Below are 19,570 nucleotides of genomic sequence, written 5' to 3'. Positions count from 1 at the left end.
AGTTTGGGGACCAGTCTGGCCTCCACTCAGAGATCTGCCTGCCTGTGTCTCTCCAGAGCTGGGATTACAGACATGTACCACCAAGTCCGCCAAAACTGCTTTTTATGAGGGAAAAATAATAGCTTTTCAGCTTCTGGGTTTATATTTTACTTTTGCTAAATGGCCTTGGGCTCTTTTAGCTACTATCTTCCCGTGGGAGTGTGATAGGACCTGCCGCATACTGTTACCTGCTTAACCAAGCACATGACAAAATGTTTAGGACAATGAAGCAGAACTAGAGAAAAGGACTAAATCGTAGTAACAAGTAGAACCAGTTAGGACTTGATGCTTGAATTATCAAAAACTTAAATCTGATTGATCTTGGGACAACATGAGCAGGAGTTGTAAGTCACATGGTCTCGGGTTTGAAGGTTGAGAGGCCAGGGGGACAAATGACCCAAGATGGATATAAAGTCTTTTGTATCTTAATTGGTAGATAGCAGGGTGATAAACATCGGTGTAATCAGAGGCTTCCTATAGCATTGAAATAAGTACTTTGAAAAATGTTACGGATCTGAGCTGGTTATGGTGGTGCAGGCTTTTAATTCTGCACCGGGAGACAGACAGGCAAATTTCTATGTGTTTAAGGCCAGCTTGGTCTACATACATAGCTCCAAGCCAGCCATCCACCTTGTCTCAGGGATGGGGGAGTGCTGAACCTGCAGATTTATTCAGACTATATATACTAGAGTTCCAATTCAAAGCTAGATCAACTGGACCAGCGTCGGACCTTTGCAGTGTTTACGCCATTTTTTAGGGTCATAGGCAGGCCAGCCCACTTGACCCCGGCTTTACCTTTAGTCATGCGTGCTTGAGTGAGGTTCTTAACCCCTTATCTTGGTTTGGAAAGTAGTAAGAATGCTAGAATAGTTTCTACTTTATGCCTCGTTGCAAGGATTTGAGTTACTAATACATGTTTGGCTGCCTGGCACCAAGAAGGCACTTTATAAATGTTAATGGTCACAGTTAGGCATGCTGTGTTCTTGGATGGCAAATCATTTATGTCCAAGATACCTGTTCTTTTTGTTCTGATAGCCTAAAATGGGATCGTTTACTAAAAGAGGAATGTTTAAACATGCCGGACCCTGCTGCTCTGCGTTTGTCACGATGTCCTTGGTGTCTAAACCCCTGCTCAGGAGAGACTGCTGGTCCTTTGCTCTATTTACTCTGAACTTTAGCCCCGCCTCCTCCTCTTTGCTTCCGGGATACCTAGGCCTTCCCTCTGTCTTCAGATCTCTATCTTTCCTTGTTTTCCCTGGGTCTTGTTGGCCACGCCTGAGACTTGCAGGATGAGAAGGTTGAGCTAGGTCCTGCTGCCCTGCCAACCCTGAGTTTTCTCCACTCGCAGCTTTTCTTGCCCTGTCTTTCCAGCCTGTTCTAAAATGGGTGGGAGGCTGTGGTTGAAGCTCCCTGTGCGCTCCTGGTTATCATTAAGTGCCCTGACGGGTACTTCTTGTATAGAGACAAATACATTTTGTTATCCTTTTTTCTTGTGGTATGTGAGGGAGTGTGTGCAGCCTGTGAGTCTGTGTGTTGGCACCCGTGCATGCAGATGTGGAGAGGCTAGCAGAGAGCACCAGTTGTTTTCCTCTGTCAGGCTGACCAGCATTCTTCCCAGATCCACCAAACCTTGGAGATTTGAACTCAGGTCCGCATGTCTGTATTGCAGATGTTCTTGCCTGGTACAGCACCTCCCTGACCCATTATTTGTTTTTTGGTTGGTTGGTTGCTTTTTTTGGTTGCTTATTTGTTTTGGTTTTTCAAGACAGGGCTTCTCTGTGTAGCCTGACTGTCTTGGAACTTGCTCTGTAGACCAGGCTGGTCTCAAACTCAGAGGTCCACCTTTGGCTGCCTGCTGAGTGCTAGGATTAAAGGTGTGTACCAACGCTGCCTGGCCCATTATTCAGTTTTTTAAAGTTACATATTATCTTAAACACAGAGAAGACTGTAGGACATAACAAATATTTGCACCCTGATTTAAAAGACATTGACAGTTTGCCACATTGGCCAGAAAAATGTAAGCTACCCTTTAGTGTAGTCTCCATGAGTGGAAAATAAATCCTAGAACTTTGGCCAGTTCCGAGCCCTAGAGAAGACTAAGCAAAGTGGTCAAGGTTTGCTGTTGCATCAGGCTACAGGTTTAGGGTTAAAGTGGACATGATACAAGGAGAATTAAGCTAAGTTTCACTTCAGTAGAAAAATGAGTTCGTATGGGACACTGAAAACCAACATTTCACAGTTGAACTTGGAAGAGATTCACTAAAAGTAAATGTGTCATTTGAGACACATTCCTATGCTTTGTGGGAAAAATAACCATCAAATACCTTTTTAAAAACAGCGAAGGATCAGTTTTTCTGGTTACAGAAGTCTTCAGCAATACATTTTCCATCACTGTGAGGCATGGCCTCACTTTTGTTTCTTTGACAAGGTCTGTCGCATAGCTCAGGCTGGTCTGGAACTTGCCACATCGCATAGGTGATCTCAAACTCATGGTCCTCCTAGCCCTGCCTCCCAAGTGCTGGGATTATAGGCTCACCACACTACTCAGCTTCTGTACTTTCCTTGTAAGGTTCCAAATGAAGTCTCTTCCTAATATGGATTAGTCACTGCTCAAAAGATTTGCCTGCAGAGGCAGGCGGATCTCTGTGAGTTCGAGACCAGCCTGGTCTACAAGAGCTAGCTCCAGGACAGGCTCTAAAGCTGCAGAGAAACCCTGTCTCGAAAAAACCAAAAAAAAAAAAAAAAGATTTGCCTGGTTCTGAAACAGCGGCCTCCAGATGGCTCAGATACCAGACCACGTGACTGTGGGTTGAGGTAAAAAACATGTTTGTCTCCTGGTTCTGAGGGAATGCTGCTTCAACCCTGTACAGAGGTGAAGGCTTCCAAAGGGTTTGAGAGCAGCTGCCGGGTTGACTGACGTGTGCTGGCGAGCGGAGAAGTGTATGTTGAGTGTTTGGGGAGTACACCGTGGTGGTTCCTTTGCCATTGCTTTGTACTACACTGTATCTAGATGAAACATTTTAGGACATCCCATTTGTCATAATGTTAAGAATAAAAGGCACACAGTTAAGTACGCAGGCTTTAAGTTTGATGACAAACAGAACATGGTCACTCCTGCTTCCCTCAGGCTGTTTTCTAGTCCATCTGTCTTCCTCCAGAACCACTAGCTGGTTTTTCTTTCATTTGCCTAATGTAGAATTTCCTGTAAATGGGATCATTTGACATTTTTGCTATAATTTTTTAATGTGGTGTTGATAATTAAATCCAGGGCCTTGCACATGCTATACAAGTCTACCACTGAGCTACACCTACATCCTGAACAAATATTCTTTTTGTTTTTTCATTTATTAATAATATACTAGAAAACTCTCCTCTGTTATAGACTGGGTGCGGTAGCAGATGCCTCTGATCCCAGTACTCGATTGCTGCAAGGTTAGGACTAGCTTGGGCTATATAGCAAGTTCTAGGTCTGTTAGGGCTCTGTAGAGACATGCTCTCTCAAACAACAACCAAGGAGGGAGATATGCTGAGGGCTAGGGATGTAGCTCAGTGGTAGAAATACTTGCTCAGCATGTATGAGACCCTGTGCGCTCTCGCTCTCTCTCTCTCTCTCTCTCTCTCTCTCTCTCTCTCTCTCACACACACACACACACACACACACACACACACACACACACACACACACACACACACGCACACGCTGAAGTGTCTAAGAGCTTGGAGAAAGAAAGCAGAGAAGGCATCTTTAAATTTGGGACACTCCTAAACATTCAGAGCAGCAGAGAGAGGGACCTGTTCCTAGGTGTCCATTCTCTCCAGTTTGTATACCACACACGTTCATTTTCTTAAGGAATATTTCCCATGTATGTGTTTGTGCCACGTTAAGTCACTGCTCTGTGTACATGGAGGTTGCAGTTGGAGGGTAACCCATGGAAGGAGGTTTTCCCCTTACTACATAGACTGGCGTTCAATCTGAGGTTGTCTGTTCTGTTTTGTATTTTATTTTTAATGTTGGGGATTAAACCTTGGGTCTTGTGCCTATCCCTAGATATTGGTTAGCAAGTTTTGGAGGCGAATGTTTTGGTCTGCCGAACTGTCTCACCCGTCATAAAATTTTAGATATGCTTTTGAAGCACTATATAGAGTTTTATTACACACTGGAGACTACAGTAGTGTGGTTGAGTTGGAATGTTATTAGCTGAGAGTATTGTAGAAAACATGCCAGGAAAGCCAGCTTTGCTATGCATCTCATAGGCTGTCAGAAAATGTGACCCTTTACTAGGCTCTAATGAAGGTTAAGTAACTTACCGAACAAATTATATTCAACAGTAAAACTGAACTTTACAATGACTTGTCTTACATGGCCTAAAACTGGCTCCTGACTTTGTTCCTTTTGAGTAAGGTTTGTACTTGTCTTCTCCGAACACCACAAGGACATGGGATGAACGGTTCTGCGTCTCTATAAGATGGCAGATGTGCGCTTGCTGCGGCTGCAGGCAGTTTGTAGCTTGCAGGCAGCACCTGAGCACTTACCCTAAGCGAGCACTTCTGATCTCAATGATGCGAGAGAAAAACACAGGCCAGAGACCGCCAGCACGAGAAATTCAGGAACTGCCTCTGGCTCTACAGCTGTTTGTAGAAGGATTTTGTGCTTTAATTCAAAGTATTCTCTTTAAGATTCTGGTCCCTTGGTCCCCTTCTACACTCTTGGAAATATATGAGAGCGTTTTAGAAGGTGGTGGCATCTGTAAGAGATTCCTAGTCTGTAGAGTTTTCCTCTTTGCAGTCTGGGGTTGGGATATGATGCTTCTGAAAGCCAGAAAGCAACACAAGACCAAAGAGACTGTATTCAGAGTGGAAATTGCTGTTTTGCATTCGAATGGATGAAGTCATTTAACTATTCATTTGTTTTTCATTTTATTTTAGTCACTGTATATATTCCTTGGTTCTTGCTTCCTTGGGAAGCATGAGTCTGTTGGAACTTGGGACAAGAAGAAAACAAGATATCTCTACAACAAAACCCAGACACTAAAAAGAGGTCCCAAACTCTGGAGAATCAGGACACAAACATGGCCGACAGTGGCTGCAGGGACCCTGTGGAAGGTGAGACTAGTCCTCATAGCACAAAGTATAAGCAGTAGGAAACGGGGGCTGTGCTGAGAATGTCTCCGATGACCAAGACCTCAAGTTCTGAAGTAGAAAGTTATAATTCAGTGGGTTAGTTTGTTATTATTCTTACCTTTTTCATATTTACTGATTTTTACGTAATATCAAATCAAACTATACAATAAGAAAGATAAATGTAGATTCCAGTAATAGGGGATGTTTTTTAAACAAAATACTATGCATCTTTTAAAAAGATGGTAGACTCATTTTTAGAATTGTATTTATTAAAAAAACCTGTGATTTGTAGGGTTCTATCATAAAATAAAGTCTTCATCCTGCTTCTTTGTGTGTGTCTGTTTGGTACAGAATACGTAAGTGTGAAATAGCTTTTTAGAAAAAGAGGTCATCAGCTTTTTTCATTTTTATATGTGCATGAGGCATGTGAAGGCCAGAGGACAGTTTGCAGGAGCTGCTTCCCCCACCATATAGGTCTCCGGGCTGAAACCTGAGTTGTCTGTCTGTGTGTGTGTGTAATTGCAGACGTTGTTAGAGTAAAATAAAACATTTTTATCTCACTAGACTCTCAAAAGGATTTGGAAAATGAACCCTCTGTCCACTCTCAAGCACAGGGCACCACAGTCACACCGAGTAACCCTGAAGAAACCCAGACCCCACCTCCTGCCTCTGATCTCAAGAACGACCCTCATGAGGTAGGAGCCAAAGGTCAAGAGCATGCAGACACAGGTGACAGATCAGAGAGTTCAGAGGAGGCGACGTCAGACAAGCGTCTGATGGATAAAGCAGAACACGAGAGCAGCCCGAGCTCTCAGGACACAGAGCAGGGCCATCGCCCCGCCTCGGAACACCTGGGTGGAGAGGCCCTGCATCTGGATCCTCACTGCTCTCAAAGCAGTGACGGGGGAAGAAGAGATGCCCAGCTGGGGAGCAATTCTGCAGCTGCCCCCGAGGGAGCAGGAGACACATGGGAAGCTGCTCAGGAGCCACTTGCTGCAGACTCCACCGATGGCCAGAGTTCTGCTTATCCCAGCGCAGGCCCAGGGAGCCAGGACCAGCTGAGGAGGCGACTGCCCGCGCCAGGTGAGAGCCCTTCTGAGCTGCTGTCCCCCTGCCTGTGTTTGCCTGGGATGGTGGAGGGCCTGGAGTGAGGCTTCCAGCCTCCTACGCCTGCTCAGTCACTGTGTTTACTTGCTGCCTGTATGTTTCCATTTTCTTTAGCTTCTTGTGTGTGCGTCTATGTGTGAGTGTGTGTATCAGTGTCTGTGTGAGTGTGTGTGTGTGTGTGTGTGTGTGTGTGTGTGTACAAACCAGCTCCTGCAAACTGTCCTCTGACCTTCACATGCCCTCACCTGCATTGTGGGATAATCTTATCATACATTGTGAAGATGCGTCACTCTGCTTGGTTTAATAAAGTGCTGAGCGGCCAGTAACTAGGAAGATTTCCAGGCACAGAGGACACTGGGAAGAAGGAGGGTGGAGACACTAGGAGACATGGAGGTATAGAATATGTGCTGTAGAAATGGGCAAGAGTGAAAGAGATTTTCAGAAGAGAAAAAGAACATCAGGGTTTTCTTGTTTGGTTTTACATTTTATATTTTTGTATGTGTGTGTGTAGCCAGTCTTTCTCTGCCCACCAGCCAGTTTCCAAATCATGACACAGAGGCTTATTCTTTTTTTTTTTTCTTGTTTTTTTGTTTTGTTTTTCGAGATAGGGTTTCTCTGCAGCTTTAGAGCCTGTCCTTGAACTAGCTCTTGTAGACCAGGCTGGTCTCGAACTCACAAAGATTCACCTGCCTCTGCCTCCTGAGTGCTGCAATTAAAGGCGTGCGCTGCCACCGCCCAGCTGGGACTTATTCTTAATTATGACAGCCCGACCAGCCTATAGCTTCAGCTTGTTTTTAGCTAGCTCTTATGACTTAACCCATTTCTATTGATCTGTGTGCTGCCACGAGGCTCGTTTGCCTCATCTACATACTATCCATCCTGCTCCCCAGCTTCGTCCACACCTGCGTCTCCACCTTTCTTCTTCCCAGTGCCCTCTCTGCTTGGAAATCTTGCCTAGTTATTGACTGTTCAGCTCTTTATTAAACCAAGCAGAGTGACGCATCTTCACAGTGTACGATAAGATTATCCCACAACGTGCGTGAGGGCTTGTGAAGGTCAGAGGAAGTTTGGAGGCGCTGGCTCCCTCCTCCCACCACAGGTCTCGGGGTTCAAGCCTGAGTTGTCAGCCTGGCAACAATTTCCCTTGTCTGCTGAGCCCTCTTGCTGGCCCCTACCTTAACTTTTTCATTGAGGACGCTTTTAGATGTATAAAGCAGGACAGTATCATGAGCCCCAAGGACTTAACATCCATCCTGGACTATTGCAACACAATTCTGATCTTGTTGCCTGCCATGGCAGGGGATGTAGCTAAGTGGTAGACATTTGCCTAGCACACAAAAGGCCCTGGAACCAATCTTACCGCTGCAGAGGAAACAAAATGAAGTTCATGAGACAGCTGGGGAAATGCGAATGATCTGTACTTGGCGATATTAAGAAATTATTCCTTTTTAAATACAGTAAAAGTGTTATAATTATTTTTTCTAAGAATCCTTGTCTCCCTAGAGATGTATATCCTAGTGTTTTATCTAAAATCCTGAGATGTCTAGAACTTGCTTCAGTAAAATGATAGGAGGGAAGGGGAAAGTGAGGGGACGCAGGAGAAAGTACACCTTGTTGTTGAGACAGTCCGTCTCTGCGACGCAGGCTGGCTTTGAACTCGTGACCCTCTTGCTCAGCCTCCCAAGGGCTAGGATTACAGTAGGGTGTGTGCCACCACCTTGGCTTAACAGGATATACTTAGTATAGCTTTTATTATTATTACTATTATTATTATAAAATATTACTTTAGCATTTATAATTGCTTTATATCAGTATTCACTATTAGCTTTATTAACGTGGACAACTTGTTTTACCCTTGGTAGGAGCTCAGAGAGTTAATGTTAGGAAAAATGCCTTATAAATCATGAAAGGAAAAAATGCGTGTGTGTGTGTGTGTGTGTGTGTGTGTGTGTGTGTGTGTAATTGCAGACGTTGTTAGAGTAAAATAAAACATTTTTATCTCACTAGACTCTCAAAAGGATTTGGAAAATGAACCCTCTGTCCACTCTCAAGCACAGGGCACCACAGTCACACCGAGTAACCCTGAAGAAACCCAGACCCCACCTCCTGCCTCTGATCTCAAGAACGACCCTCATGAGGTAGGGGCCAAAGGTCAAGAGCATGCAGACACAGGTGACAGATCAGAGAGTTCAGAGGAGGCGACGTCAGACAAGCGTCTGATGGATAAAGCAGAACACGAGAGCAGCCCGAGCTCTCAGGACACAGAGCAGGGCCATCGCCCCGCCTCGGAACACCTGGGTGGAGAGGCCCTGCATCTGGATCCTCACTGCTCTCAAAGCAGTGACGGGGGAAGAAGAGATGCCCAGCTGGGGAGCAATTCTGCAGCTGCCCCCGAGGGAGCAGGAGACACATGGGAAGCTGCTCAGGAGCCACTTGCTGCAGACTCCACCGATGGCCAGAGTTCTGCTTATCCCAGCGCAGGCCCAGGGAGCCAGGACCAGCTGAGGAGGCGACTGCCCGCGCCAGGTGAGAGCCCTTCTGAGCTGCTGTCCCCCTGCCTGTGTTTGCCTGGGATGGTGGAGGGCCTGGAGTGAGGCTTCCAGCCTCCTACGCCTGCTCAGTCACTGTGTTTACTTGCTGCCTGTATGTTTCCATTTTCTTTAGCTTCTTGTGTGTGCGTCTATGTGTGAGTGTGTGTATCAGTGCCTGTGTGTGTATGTGTGTCTATGTGTGAGTGTGTGTATCAGTGCCTGTGTGTGTATGTGCGTCTATGTGTGATGTAGGTGTGTCTTCTATCTATCTGATGATTTCATTGGTTAATTAATAAAGAAACTGCTTGGCCTGATAGGTCAGAACATAGGTGGGTGGAGTAGACAGAACAGGATGCTGGGAGTGAGGCAGATGCCTCGGGCAGTTGCCATGACTCTCCTCTCTGGGACAGTCGCCATGAAGCCAGCCACCAGGTCAGACATGCTGAATCTTTCCCGGTAAGCCACCATCTCGTGGTGCTACACAGATTACTAAATATGGGTTAAAGCAAGATATGAGAATTAGCCAATAAGAGGCTGAAACTAATGGGCCAGGCAGTGTTTAAATGAATACTATTTGTGTGTTGTTATTTTGGTTGTAAAGCTAGCCATGTGGGAGCCGGGCAGGATGAAAAGCAGGCCTGCCTGCGGCTCCTTATTACGTGTGTGTGTGTGTGTGTGTGTGTGTGTGTGTGTGTGTGTGTGTGTGTGTGTGTGTATCAATGTCTGTGTGTGTATGTGTATGTGTGCAGGTGCCACAATGTACTTCATGGATGTCAGAGGACAACTTGCATAAATCTATTCAGCTTTTCTGGAATTTGAACTTCGGTTATCAGGCATGTCACTGTTACCCACTGAGCCATCTCTCTCTCTCTTTCCCTTTTTTATTCTTTCTTTGAGCCTTGGTTTATTTGTATTTTGGAGTCTGTTGTAGAACTAGCTCTTGTAGACCAGGCTTGCCTTGAACTCACAGAAATCTGCTTGCCTTCGCCTCCCAAGTGCTGGGATTAAAGGCATGTACCACTACTGCCCAGCTCCACTGAGGTATCTTGATAACCCACAAATTGCCTTTTTATAGATATTTTGCCTGCAAGTATGTCTGTGTATCATGTGCATGACAGGTACTCAAGGTTGTCAGGAGCGGATGTCAGTTCCCCTGAAACTGGAATTAGAGATGGTGTGAGCCACCATGCAGATATTGAACCTTGGACCTCTGGAAGAGCAGCAAGTGCTCTTAATCACTGAGCCATTTCTCCAGCCCCACCAACTACATTTTAAAATATTTTATTTGCTGTTTATATTAATGCAATATAACAAAAAAGAAACACAATTTAAGAAAAAATCTTACTTTTATTTCTTATGACTATTTAATTTATTATTTTCAATTGAAATTTTTCAATTTTCTTGTCCTTTGTAAAACAAAATATTGAGTAAATCAGTAGGCAAATGTGTATAAATCAACACAAATACACACATGTTGATGCTTGGTTGGTCTTTGTTGTTGCTCTTGTTTTGAGATAGTTTTCCATTCTATAGCCCAAGCTGACCTCAGACTCCTAGTGATCCTCCTGCCTCAGCCTTCTGAGATCCAGGATTGCAGCATGCACAGCCTGCTCACCGAAGAGGCTAGTCTGAAATGCCCACATTCTAGTAGTGTTCATCAAGGACTTGGCGGTTCTAGTGCAGATCCCCGATACCTAGTATGTCTCATGCATTCCCATCAGAATATCTGGACCAAAGCACTTAGCTCATGTCTTTCTTTGTATTTCTCTGGCATCTAACACATAGGTACAACTTTAAGAATAGTTTTTGAGTGAGAAAATGAATGAATGAATGAACGAACAAATGATGAATGCAAAAACCATTATCTACAATTACAATTTCACCATTGTAGAGGTTCACTGTGGGTAGGAAAATAAAACTGTGGTTTGAATGTAGCGTGTGTGTTGTGTGGGGGGGGGGAGAACTAATTGACAATTTTGGCTTCATAAAAGGAAAATTTGCAAAGTATCGGAATCCCGTCATGTAATTGGGTTAGAGGTAAAAGACACTACCCACTTTTATGGTGTGCTGTCTACAGTACAGACAATGTTCCTTCTCACCCTAGGGGATGGAAGTCCTGAAGAAGAGACGCAGTCAGTGAGGGAAAAGGAAGAGGCTGCACAGGAAAGACTGAGGGAGGCAGACAGCAGGAGTCTCTGGAGCTATGGTGAGAACAAACCTAATTCTGCTACATTCACAGATCCTCAGAGAAAATGCCTAGGAAGCTATTTCATTTCATTTTAGCTTTAATTTTTTATATATATATATATATATATATATATATATATATTTGGTAAATTCAATAAAATAGAGCAATAAAGTTGTAAAGTTTTCCCTCCAGGGCTACTATTTGATATTTTGTTTAACAAATAGAAATTCTCACAGTTAGAAAACCTGCTGCTTCTCCCCAACCCCTAATGGGGGACTGAATTAGGGCCTTGTGCATGCTCGCCAAACACTGAACGACTGAGCTACCTCGCTAGTGGCTGAAAACACTATATAGAAGACAAGAAACTGAAGCTGCCTTTTGCTTTGTTTGCTTTGTTGAGGCAGGGCTTTGCCAGGTAGTCCTGACTGGGGCTCACGCAGCCCAGGACTCTTCAGACACATGGTGGTATTCCAGCCTCAGCCTCTGGAGCTGCGTCTCCAGTCAGAGATTGCTGCTGCCTCAGATTGCACACTCAAGCTGTTTGCTCTCCCTTTTGAGACCGAGACTCCATGTGTAGGGCAGGCGTCACAGTCCGAGATGTGGTGTGCCACCCTGTCTGGGTCATTTTGGGCTGCAGAATGCTCTGCTCTGGCCAGTGTGCACTTTAGAAAGTGGGAGAAAGTTCTCAGGACTGCCTTTCAAAGGCATCCTTGACGGCAACAAAGTATATGAACAACTTTGACATGGATGGTGTATCTTCAAGAGATTAAAGAAGGTATTTCCATCAGACTTCATGTTTTGTTTCTTTCTGTGTAGACCATACTAGCTTCAGATTCATGACGACCCTCCTGCCTCAGCTTTTTAGACATTAAGTGTGAAAATGTAGGAGAGTCAGGCAAAGGGAACTTAACATTGCCAGAAGATTTGATAGAACCCGTGTCTCATTTCTGTTCCCACGAGCATTGTTTCTGACTCACGTTCTCGTCTTCTGTTACCTTCTCATCGATCAGGTCCTGTGTTTCTCTGCTTCCTGATTGTGGCTCTTGTGCTACATTCCGGTAACAGCTACTATTTCTCCCCGGCCCAGCAAGTGCCCCAGAACCCAGCTTTGGAGGCTTTCCTGGCTCAGTTTAGCCAGCTGAAGGATAAATTCCCAGGTCAGAGTTCCTTTCTGTGGCAGCGAGGACGGAAGTTTCTCCAGAAGCACCTCAATGCTTCAAACCCCACTGAGCCTGCCACCATCATCTTTACAGCTGCTCGAGAGGGACGGGAGACCCTCAAGTGTCTGAGCCACCATGTTGCCAACGCCTACACCTCTTCCCAGAAAGTGTCTGCTGTCTCCATAGACGGAGCCGAAAGAGCCCTGCAGGACAGTGACACTGTCAAGCTGTGGGTTGACTTGGAGCTTAGTGATGGATTTGAGAATGGCCATAAGGCTGCTGTCGTCCACCGCTTCGAGTCCCTTCCTGCAGGCTCCACCCTGATCTTCTACAAGTACTGCGACCATGAGAACGCAGCCTTTAAAGACGTGGCCCTCGTCCTGACCGTCCTGCTGGAGGAGGAGACATTAGCAGCAAGCGTAGGCCCCCGAGAAACAGAAGAGAAAGTGAGGGATTTACTCTGGGCTAAGTTCACCAACTCTGAAGCTCCCAGCTCCTTCAGCCACATGGACTCAGACAAACTGAGTGGGCTGTGGAGTCGCATTTCCCACCTGGTGCTGCCCGTCCAGCCCGTCAAGAACATAGAAGAGCAAGGCTGCCTTTTGTGAAGCCAGGCCCAGCCTAGCTCTGGTCTCCTGGGGGAGGTGGTTAGTGAGCACGTGGGAGGAAACAGCTGAGAAAAGGAGCTTTCTTTTTTTTTTTTTCTTTTTACTTTTATGAAAACTTTCTAGTCTAAACTTTGATAAAGCCAACAATTGGCCTGATGGTTGGTTTTCTTTGCCTTTTTAAGCAAATCAAGCCTAAAATACAACATGAATCATAACACTGAGGGATTGTTTAAATCTTCATGGGCAGAATCACTGCATAGGAAGATCTGATTTTCAGAGGAACTGCAGTATGACCGCTGCCCTGGGAGGACTCCAAAGGGCCTCGGACTAGTAATCCCAGTGATTTCAGGGAACTCTTCTGCCACTTATTACGTATTTTTAAGATTCACTTTAATATTTTAGTTGTGAGGTTGTACCTTACACAGATTTGCACTTTGAATAGATGAAAACAGGAAGCTAAAATTACCCTCCAAATCCTACCTAAAAACTTGGTGCATGTCTGCTTTTATTCCATTAATGAGCTGGGGGAAAGACAGCTTTGTTAAAAGAAAGTGTTCCTGAACATTGGAATCAATGTAGGAATTGGTAGGAGTCCCTGGAGGTGAGGAAATCCCAACTGGCTGTATCGTTTCTCTGTGCCCACCAGCAGCCCCTTGCTTTACATGAGAACATCTCTGCTCTTGGCTGCTGTATTTGGGGTTCTCTGTTAAGATTTCAGTGGAACTAAGTTTCACTGAGAAAGAAGTTTGAAATCATTGATGAAGTGAGAAGCATATTCTAAAGATACAAACTTGGGTAGGAAGAGATGAAAGTGGTAGAGCTTAGGAGTAGGGAGATGAAGTGAGGTTGATTGTAGAGACCTACAGAAGGCCTGCTATACTGTAGGCTGTAGAGACATGGCCTCTGGCTGGTTCATTCTGTTCATTGCTTCTGCTGCTGCTGGCTGGAATGTCGCATCTGTCTGTGATGAGCATTGAGTGCCTTTTCAGATGAGACGTCAGTGTCAGCTACTGGCATAACTTTACCAAATGGGATTTTCTGTGCTCTGGTGGGACATTACATTCGTTTCTTGACAGCTAGTTAGAAATGCCATTAGGGAAGAAATTGGAGAAATGCAAGAGGATGTTCTACATAGGGAAGAGAAAGAGAGATAGCGGCCAACAGCACATCCTGTGGTCCTGTGATTGTTAGCCTGGGGCCAATAGCTGCAGATCTGCACACAAACGCTAAAGTAAAACTCTAGTAAAATAACCCCATCCACAAAGGTCTGTTCCACTACATGGATGGGAACAGCCCTGGAATTTTGCACTAGGTTTTGCCTCGTCTGCTGCTATGAGATCATGTATATAATTAAGAAGTTAAGTTATTGAGTGTGGAGGGAGTTTAGGGAACACTAAGATGTCTATTAATAGTTAAAAGGATCACAAAGACCTGGGGTAGGGAGTGAGCTGAAAGTGTTTGCCACAGAAAGATCACAGACTGGCTTTGGACGGAGCCTTTGCTGCACTAGGGTGGAGGAACACAGGAAGAAACGGTGCATTTGCCATTCTGAAGGACTCTTGCAATAGATTTGAGAAAAGACCCTAAACACAAAGTTTAAGCATAGTGAATGGAATTTGAGTGTCGACCCAGTGTAAAACAGGGACTGGAGAAAAATCTGTGTGACATTATTTGTTTTTTTTCTGTATTTCTAGACATCTTTTTATTTGTTTTGAATGCTAGTGGCTTGTTGTATAGCCCTGGCTGGCCTGGTCCTCACTCTGTGGCCAAGGGGGACTTTGAAGTTAGAGTAATTTCTCCTGCCTCAGTTCCCTGAGTGCTGGGGTTATAGGTGTATGCTGCCATCCCTAGCTTTAACTCAGCCCTTATCCAAGTATCACTTCACAGAAAACCAAGGGTGCCTTCAGAACTTTGTGTTGGCCTTTGACCAGCACTACCTCAGGCTGCAGAGGAACCTGGCTAAAGTGTTTGTGCACAGTCTGTGTCCGTGGCTCAGATCATGGATGGAACAAGTTTCTTTATTTGGTTGAATATAGTTTTACATGATTTGCTCTCAACATAAATTTAGGATATAATGCATTTCTAAAATTTAATTTTTTACTGTCGACTTTATTAAAATACTTTTCATTCTACACATTAGTGCAATCAACTGAGACTCATCAGTTTTCTATCCACTATTTCAAAACCCTTTTTTTATTTAATTTTTTTCAGTACTGGGGATTGAATCCAGGGCCTTGATGTTCAAGAAAGGTGCTCTACCACTAAGCTACATTCCCAGACCTCTTAAAAATTATTTTGAAAAGAATAATATATTTGTCTGGGGTCAAAACAAAGGATTTTCTGTTTCTGATACAGAGTCCAAACTACATAGCCCAAACTAGTGATTCTCAGGCCTTAGACTTCTAACTTCTCCATGATAGCATTATAGAAGTGTGCCACTACACCAGCTTCATGTAATTCCTTTTTAAACAAAAATATATTTTAAAATGTACATATAATTAAAATCTAACCTGAGCTGGGCAGTGGTGGCACATGCCTTTAATCCCAGCACTCGGGAGGCAGAGGCAGGTGGATCTTTGTGAGTTCGAGGCCAGCCTGGTCTACAAGAGCTAGTTCCAGGACAGACTCCAAAGCTACAGAGAAACCCTGTCTCAAAAAAACAAAAAAAAAAGGGGGGGGGGAAAAACTATTATCTGATGTACTGCCTTCTAGTGCATTGTTCTTCACATTTTTCTTATTTGTGATAATTTGCTTGACTTAGAAAAATTATTTGCGGCTACATGACAGCAAGCGTCATGTTTGAACGTCACAGTTTAATGCCACCACACACACATATTTACACACACACATTGTTTGTTTGCTTGCTTTTTTAATGGGAATCCTTTCTTGAGTACCAAGAAGCAAGCAGGGCGAGAATTAGAAACTGTTTGGACTTGGATTTTTCCCATTCAGGGAAAAAAAAGCTTTCAGAGATTAACAAAGAAGTTCTAGAGAGCTGTTACCACTGAAATGATTTTAGTAAATTTCACCTGGAAGCCCTCAGGCTTAGGGTATGAGGCTCGGCCTGTGGCCCAACAGCTGGCTGATGACAGAGCTTTGCCTCACAGCCTTTGGTTTGTTCTTGAGCGTTGTGACGGACGGATGTGCCTGCGAATGTGAGGAGACCGCAGCAAGATGATTTCACCCGCACTCTTACATTCTCTGTCTGCCGAGGTTTCCTAACTGCCAATTTTGCCTTTATGCATTTACCAATTTAATGGCTTTGACAGTATTGATGTCAGACTTGCTCGTGCCTCCATGACTGCTTTTTATCTATGTTTCTGTATTAATGATGTGCCTTATTCAAATCAATTTCTAGTTGATACACAAATAAATCTCCTTAATTTTTCCCAGTTGACTTCTTTTTGGCTAAAATTTCCAAAATACAAGAGTTACAGAAATGGGCGTTGTGGCCGTTAATGGTGGGAAGGGTCAGGAGTCCCCTGGAAGCATCAAGTGGCGTTGGTGGCTGGCAGTGAAGAGGTGCAGTGTACCTGAACACTTGGTGGTGATTGTGTAGCCATCTGCTCCCACTGTATGTGGCTCTCTCTTGACTAGGGGAAGAGTGAAATAGGAACCACAGCCTTGGGAATTGTTCCAAAAGTGGGGTGTGCCGACTGGGATGTATTAAATTTGTGTGTGAGTTGAACATCTTGTATGCTGGGAGTAGGGAGATGGTTTGTGTTAAACTTAGGAGCCAGGAAGACGGTTTAGTAAAGCGCTTGCTGCACAAGCGTAATGGCTGGAGTTTGGATCCCAGCACACACAGGACAAGTTGGGCTTCTTGCAAGTAATGGAATCTTGACACCCAGGGATTGGACACCAGGCATGCACTTAGATACATCCACATGCAAATAAATCTAAAACAGAGCAACTGCATGGCAGCACGTGACTGAAGATCCAGTTCTTAGGAAGGTAGGAACTTCTGGGGCTCACTGACCAACTAGCCCAGCTGAAGCTGTAAATTCTAGATTGAATGAAAGACCCTCTCAAAAAAGGTGGGGTGCAGTTGAGGAAGACATTTCACACACATGCACGCATGCACGCCAGCCTTGGGGCTGGAGTGGTAGCACATCTGGTAAAATGCTTGCCTTGGAAGCACAGTGACCTGAGTTCACTCTCCACAACACCCGTTTAAAAAGAGGCTGGGTGTAGTGGCACAGGCTGGTTAGCCCAGCACTGGGAAAGCAAGAGACAGATCCTTGGGACTCTAGGGCCAGCCAGTCTAGTCCACTTGTCACACTCCAGGCCTGTCTCAAATAACAAGACGGGCTATACCTGAGGAAGGGCACATGCACACAGCAGGAAAAATGTTGCCAAACCGGAATGAATGAGTAGAAGCCCCGGATTCCCTGCTTCTGTCCCTCCCTGCTCTTCCTCTGATGGTGTGGGGCCCTTCTGCCGACCCTCAGCTCAGACCAAGGTGTTTCTTGACCAATTACCTATTTGATTCTTGTAGTTTAGGAAAACATTTTCAGGGGGTAGCATAACTTAACTTTCAATAATCAGAGTGCAGACGAGCCTGCTCGCAGAGAATAGGGCTTCTTACATGCGGTCCAAATAGTTACAGTGAAGGAGCAGCATGGGGGTGAGTTTATTTTATAAGAGTTCAAGTTGGAAGGCTAGAAATTTACATATCTACTCCCAAACACAAACTGGGTAGTAGTCGAATTCCTAGGCAATATATTTGTCAAAAGTTGAGACAATTAAAAACTTTAAAACAAGCCGGGCGGCGGTGGCGCACGCCTTTAATCCCAGCACTCGGGAGGCAGAGGCAGGCGGATCTCTGTGAGTTCGAGGCCAGCCTGGTCTACAAGAGCTAGTTCCAGGACAGGCTCCAAAGCTACAGAGAAACCCTGTCTCGAAAAACCAAAAACAACAACAACAACAAAAAAAAAAAAAAAAAAAAAAAAAAAAACTTTAAAACAAAACCAAATTAAGCCCTTCTATTCAGATAGCCCTGGTGGAGGCATGAACTATCAGGAGCTCCAGAGATGGCTCAGGGGTTAAGGCCACTTTCTGCTCTTGTAAGATGATGGGATTGCAGATGTACACCTTCATGCCCTGCTGGTTTGTTTGTTTCTGTTTTTGTCAATTTACATTCCAAAAGATTTTTCCAAGTAAACTGATATGAAAACCATCCCTGCAAAGTGGGAGTGCGTGCTGAGTCAATTTCTAGCAACCGCATTCGGTAGCTCAGTCATCCAGCTCCAGCTCTTGGGGACCTGATAACCTCGTGAACAAACACACACATAAATAAAAATGCTTTAAAAATAGACGAACTGTCAATATAATAATACTATGAGATTATTTCCTGAGATGTCGTTTTGAGTTTTCATTTGGGTTGATACTAAATCTCAAACAACAAAAATAGATAAGCTAGGGACTGGAGAGATGGCTTGGGGTTTAGGAGCACTTGCTGATCTTGGGGAGGACCCAGGTTTGGCTCCCAGCATCCACATGGTTAGCCTTCCACTCGACCAGTCTAGGAACTATAAGGAGGGTTTCTGGGGCAGAGATTTCTGGAGAGAAGACCGTGGAGACAATGAGAAGGAAAGTGTTGGTATTTGGACATTAGTGGATGGCTTTTCCCCGGAGACCTGTAAGTTCTGGCCTGCCCGAGTCATCTGTCATCCACCCCATAGCCCGGGACCTCAGCGTGCCCACAGACTAGGAAGGAGGTTATATCCCACTGTCTGGCAAACAGCCTTGCACTTCTAGCTTGTCTTCTGGGCCTTTCTGTCCTATATTCATATCTGAGTCTGTCCATTGTTAACCCCAACTCCTTTTTCATCCTCAGTAAGCTGCCTGCTCAGGTCTCCCTGCTCTGTCCATCTGGGTAGGCTGTAGAACTGTCTTCAGCTGAAGCCAGATTTCACGTGGGGAGTAGAGATAATGACACCTGCCACTCTGCCTTCTTCTGGGGATGTAGAGCCAGCCCCATTCTGCTGGGACAGAGAGAAAGAACCTAGTTTAAAACCTTTTTTAAAACACGAAAGTAGATTGAAATAAGATAATTCTATCACTAATGTCTTGAGTGTTTTGGGAGCCAGAGTAGCTTGGAAGGTTCGTGGTGATGGTCACTCAATAATGTAAGCCCGTGGCATGGCATCCTATGTACACTTCAGAATGGTCCAAAATACACATTTGGGGTGATTTTTCTTTTGCTGCTACAAGAAATATTTTTTAATTCATACAGTACAGATCCGTGTTGTCTGATACCTGTTTTTCCAGCCAAGTCTTCTGCTCTCTGTCTTGTGAGAATATTGTCTCTCTTCCTGTGTAGAGAGCCGTAGTGCCGGTCATGCTCCAACTCCAGATCCAGAGCCGTGAGCACCGCAGCTTCTCTGGCACCACTGATGTGCCCACGGGGCCACGCTTGACTCATGCCACATCTTTCCCACGTGAGTCTGTATCAGATGACCCAGCACGCACTCCCACTTTGCAGGGATGGTTTTCATATAAGTTTACTTGGAAAAATCTTTTGGAATGTAAATTGACAAAAGAAAAAAACAGGGCATGAAGGTGTAGGCTTGCAATCCTAGCACGTGAGCTGAGCTCAAGGTTGTGTTCAGCTACAAGGGTTGTTTGTTTGTGTCTGGGGGACAGTCTATGTAGCCCTGACTGTCCCAGAACTTGGATACATAGACCAGGCTGGCCTCGAACTCACAGAGAACCAACTGCCTTTGCCTCCTGAGTGTTGGATTAAAGGCTTGCACCGTCCAGCCTGGCCACCTGGGCTACATGTGATCCCTGACTCAAAACAACAGCAAAAAA

General features: G+C 44.8%; 1 protein-coding gene across 5 annotated transcripts in view; it reads left to right on the top strand.

The window, feature by feature from the left end:
• LOC119827553 (torsin-1A-interacting protein 2-like) overlaps positions 1 to 16,149 on the top strand; it is a 36,181-nt gene extending 20,032 nt beyond the window's left edge. For 4 of the 5 annotated variants that reach the window (XM_038349326.1, XM_038349324.1, XM_038349325.1 and 1 more), the window contains 5 exons: positions 4,966 to 5,142; positions 5,725 to 6,243; positions 8,275 to 8,793; positions 10,903 to 11,004; positions 11,997 to 16,149. In XM_038349326.1, the coding sequence (XP_038205254.1) occupies positions 5,109 to 5,142; positions 5,725 to 6,243; positions 8,275 to 8,793; positions 10,903 to 11,004; positions 11,997 to 12,754 (1,932 nt within the window). In that variant the 5' untranslated portion in view covers positions 4,966 to 5,108 and the 3' untranslated portion in view covers positions 12,755 to 16,149. The remainder of the gene's footprint in view (positions 1 to 4,965; positions 5,143 to 5,724; positions 6,244 to 8,274; positions 8,794 to 10,902; positions 11,005 to 11,996) is intronic. The other variant, XM_038349327.1, reaches the window with a different exon arrangement.
• Positions 16,150 to 19,570: the final 3,421 nt, after the last annotated feature.

This window comes from Arvicola amphibius, chromosome 12 (genome assembly GCF_903992535.2).
Source record: "Arvicola amphibius chromosome 12, mArvAmp1.2, whole genome shotgun sequence".
Classification (NCBI taxonomy): Eukaryota; Metazoa; Chordata; class Mammalia; order Rodentia; family Cricetidae; genus Arvicola; species Arvicola amphibius.
Note: the sequence above shows the minus strand (reverse complement) of the source record. Positions and strands in the feature narration are given on the sequence as shown.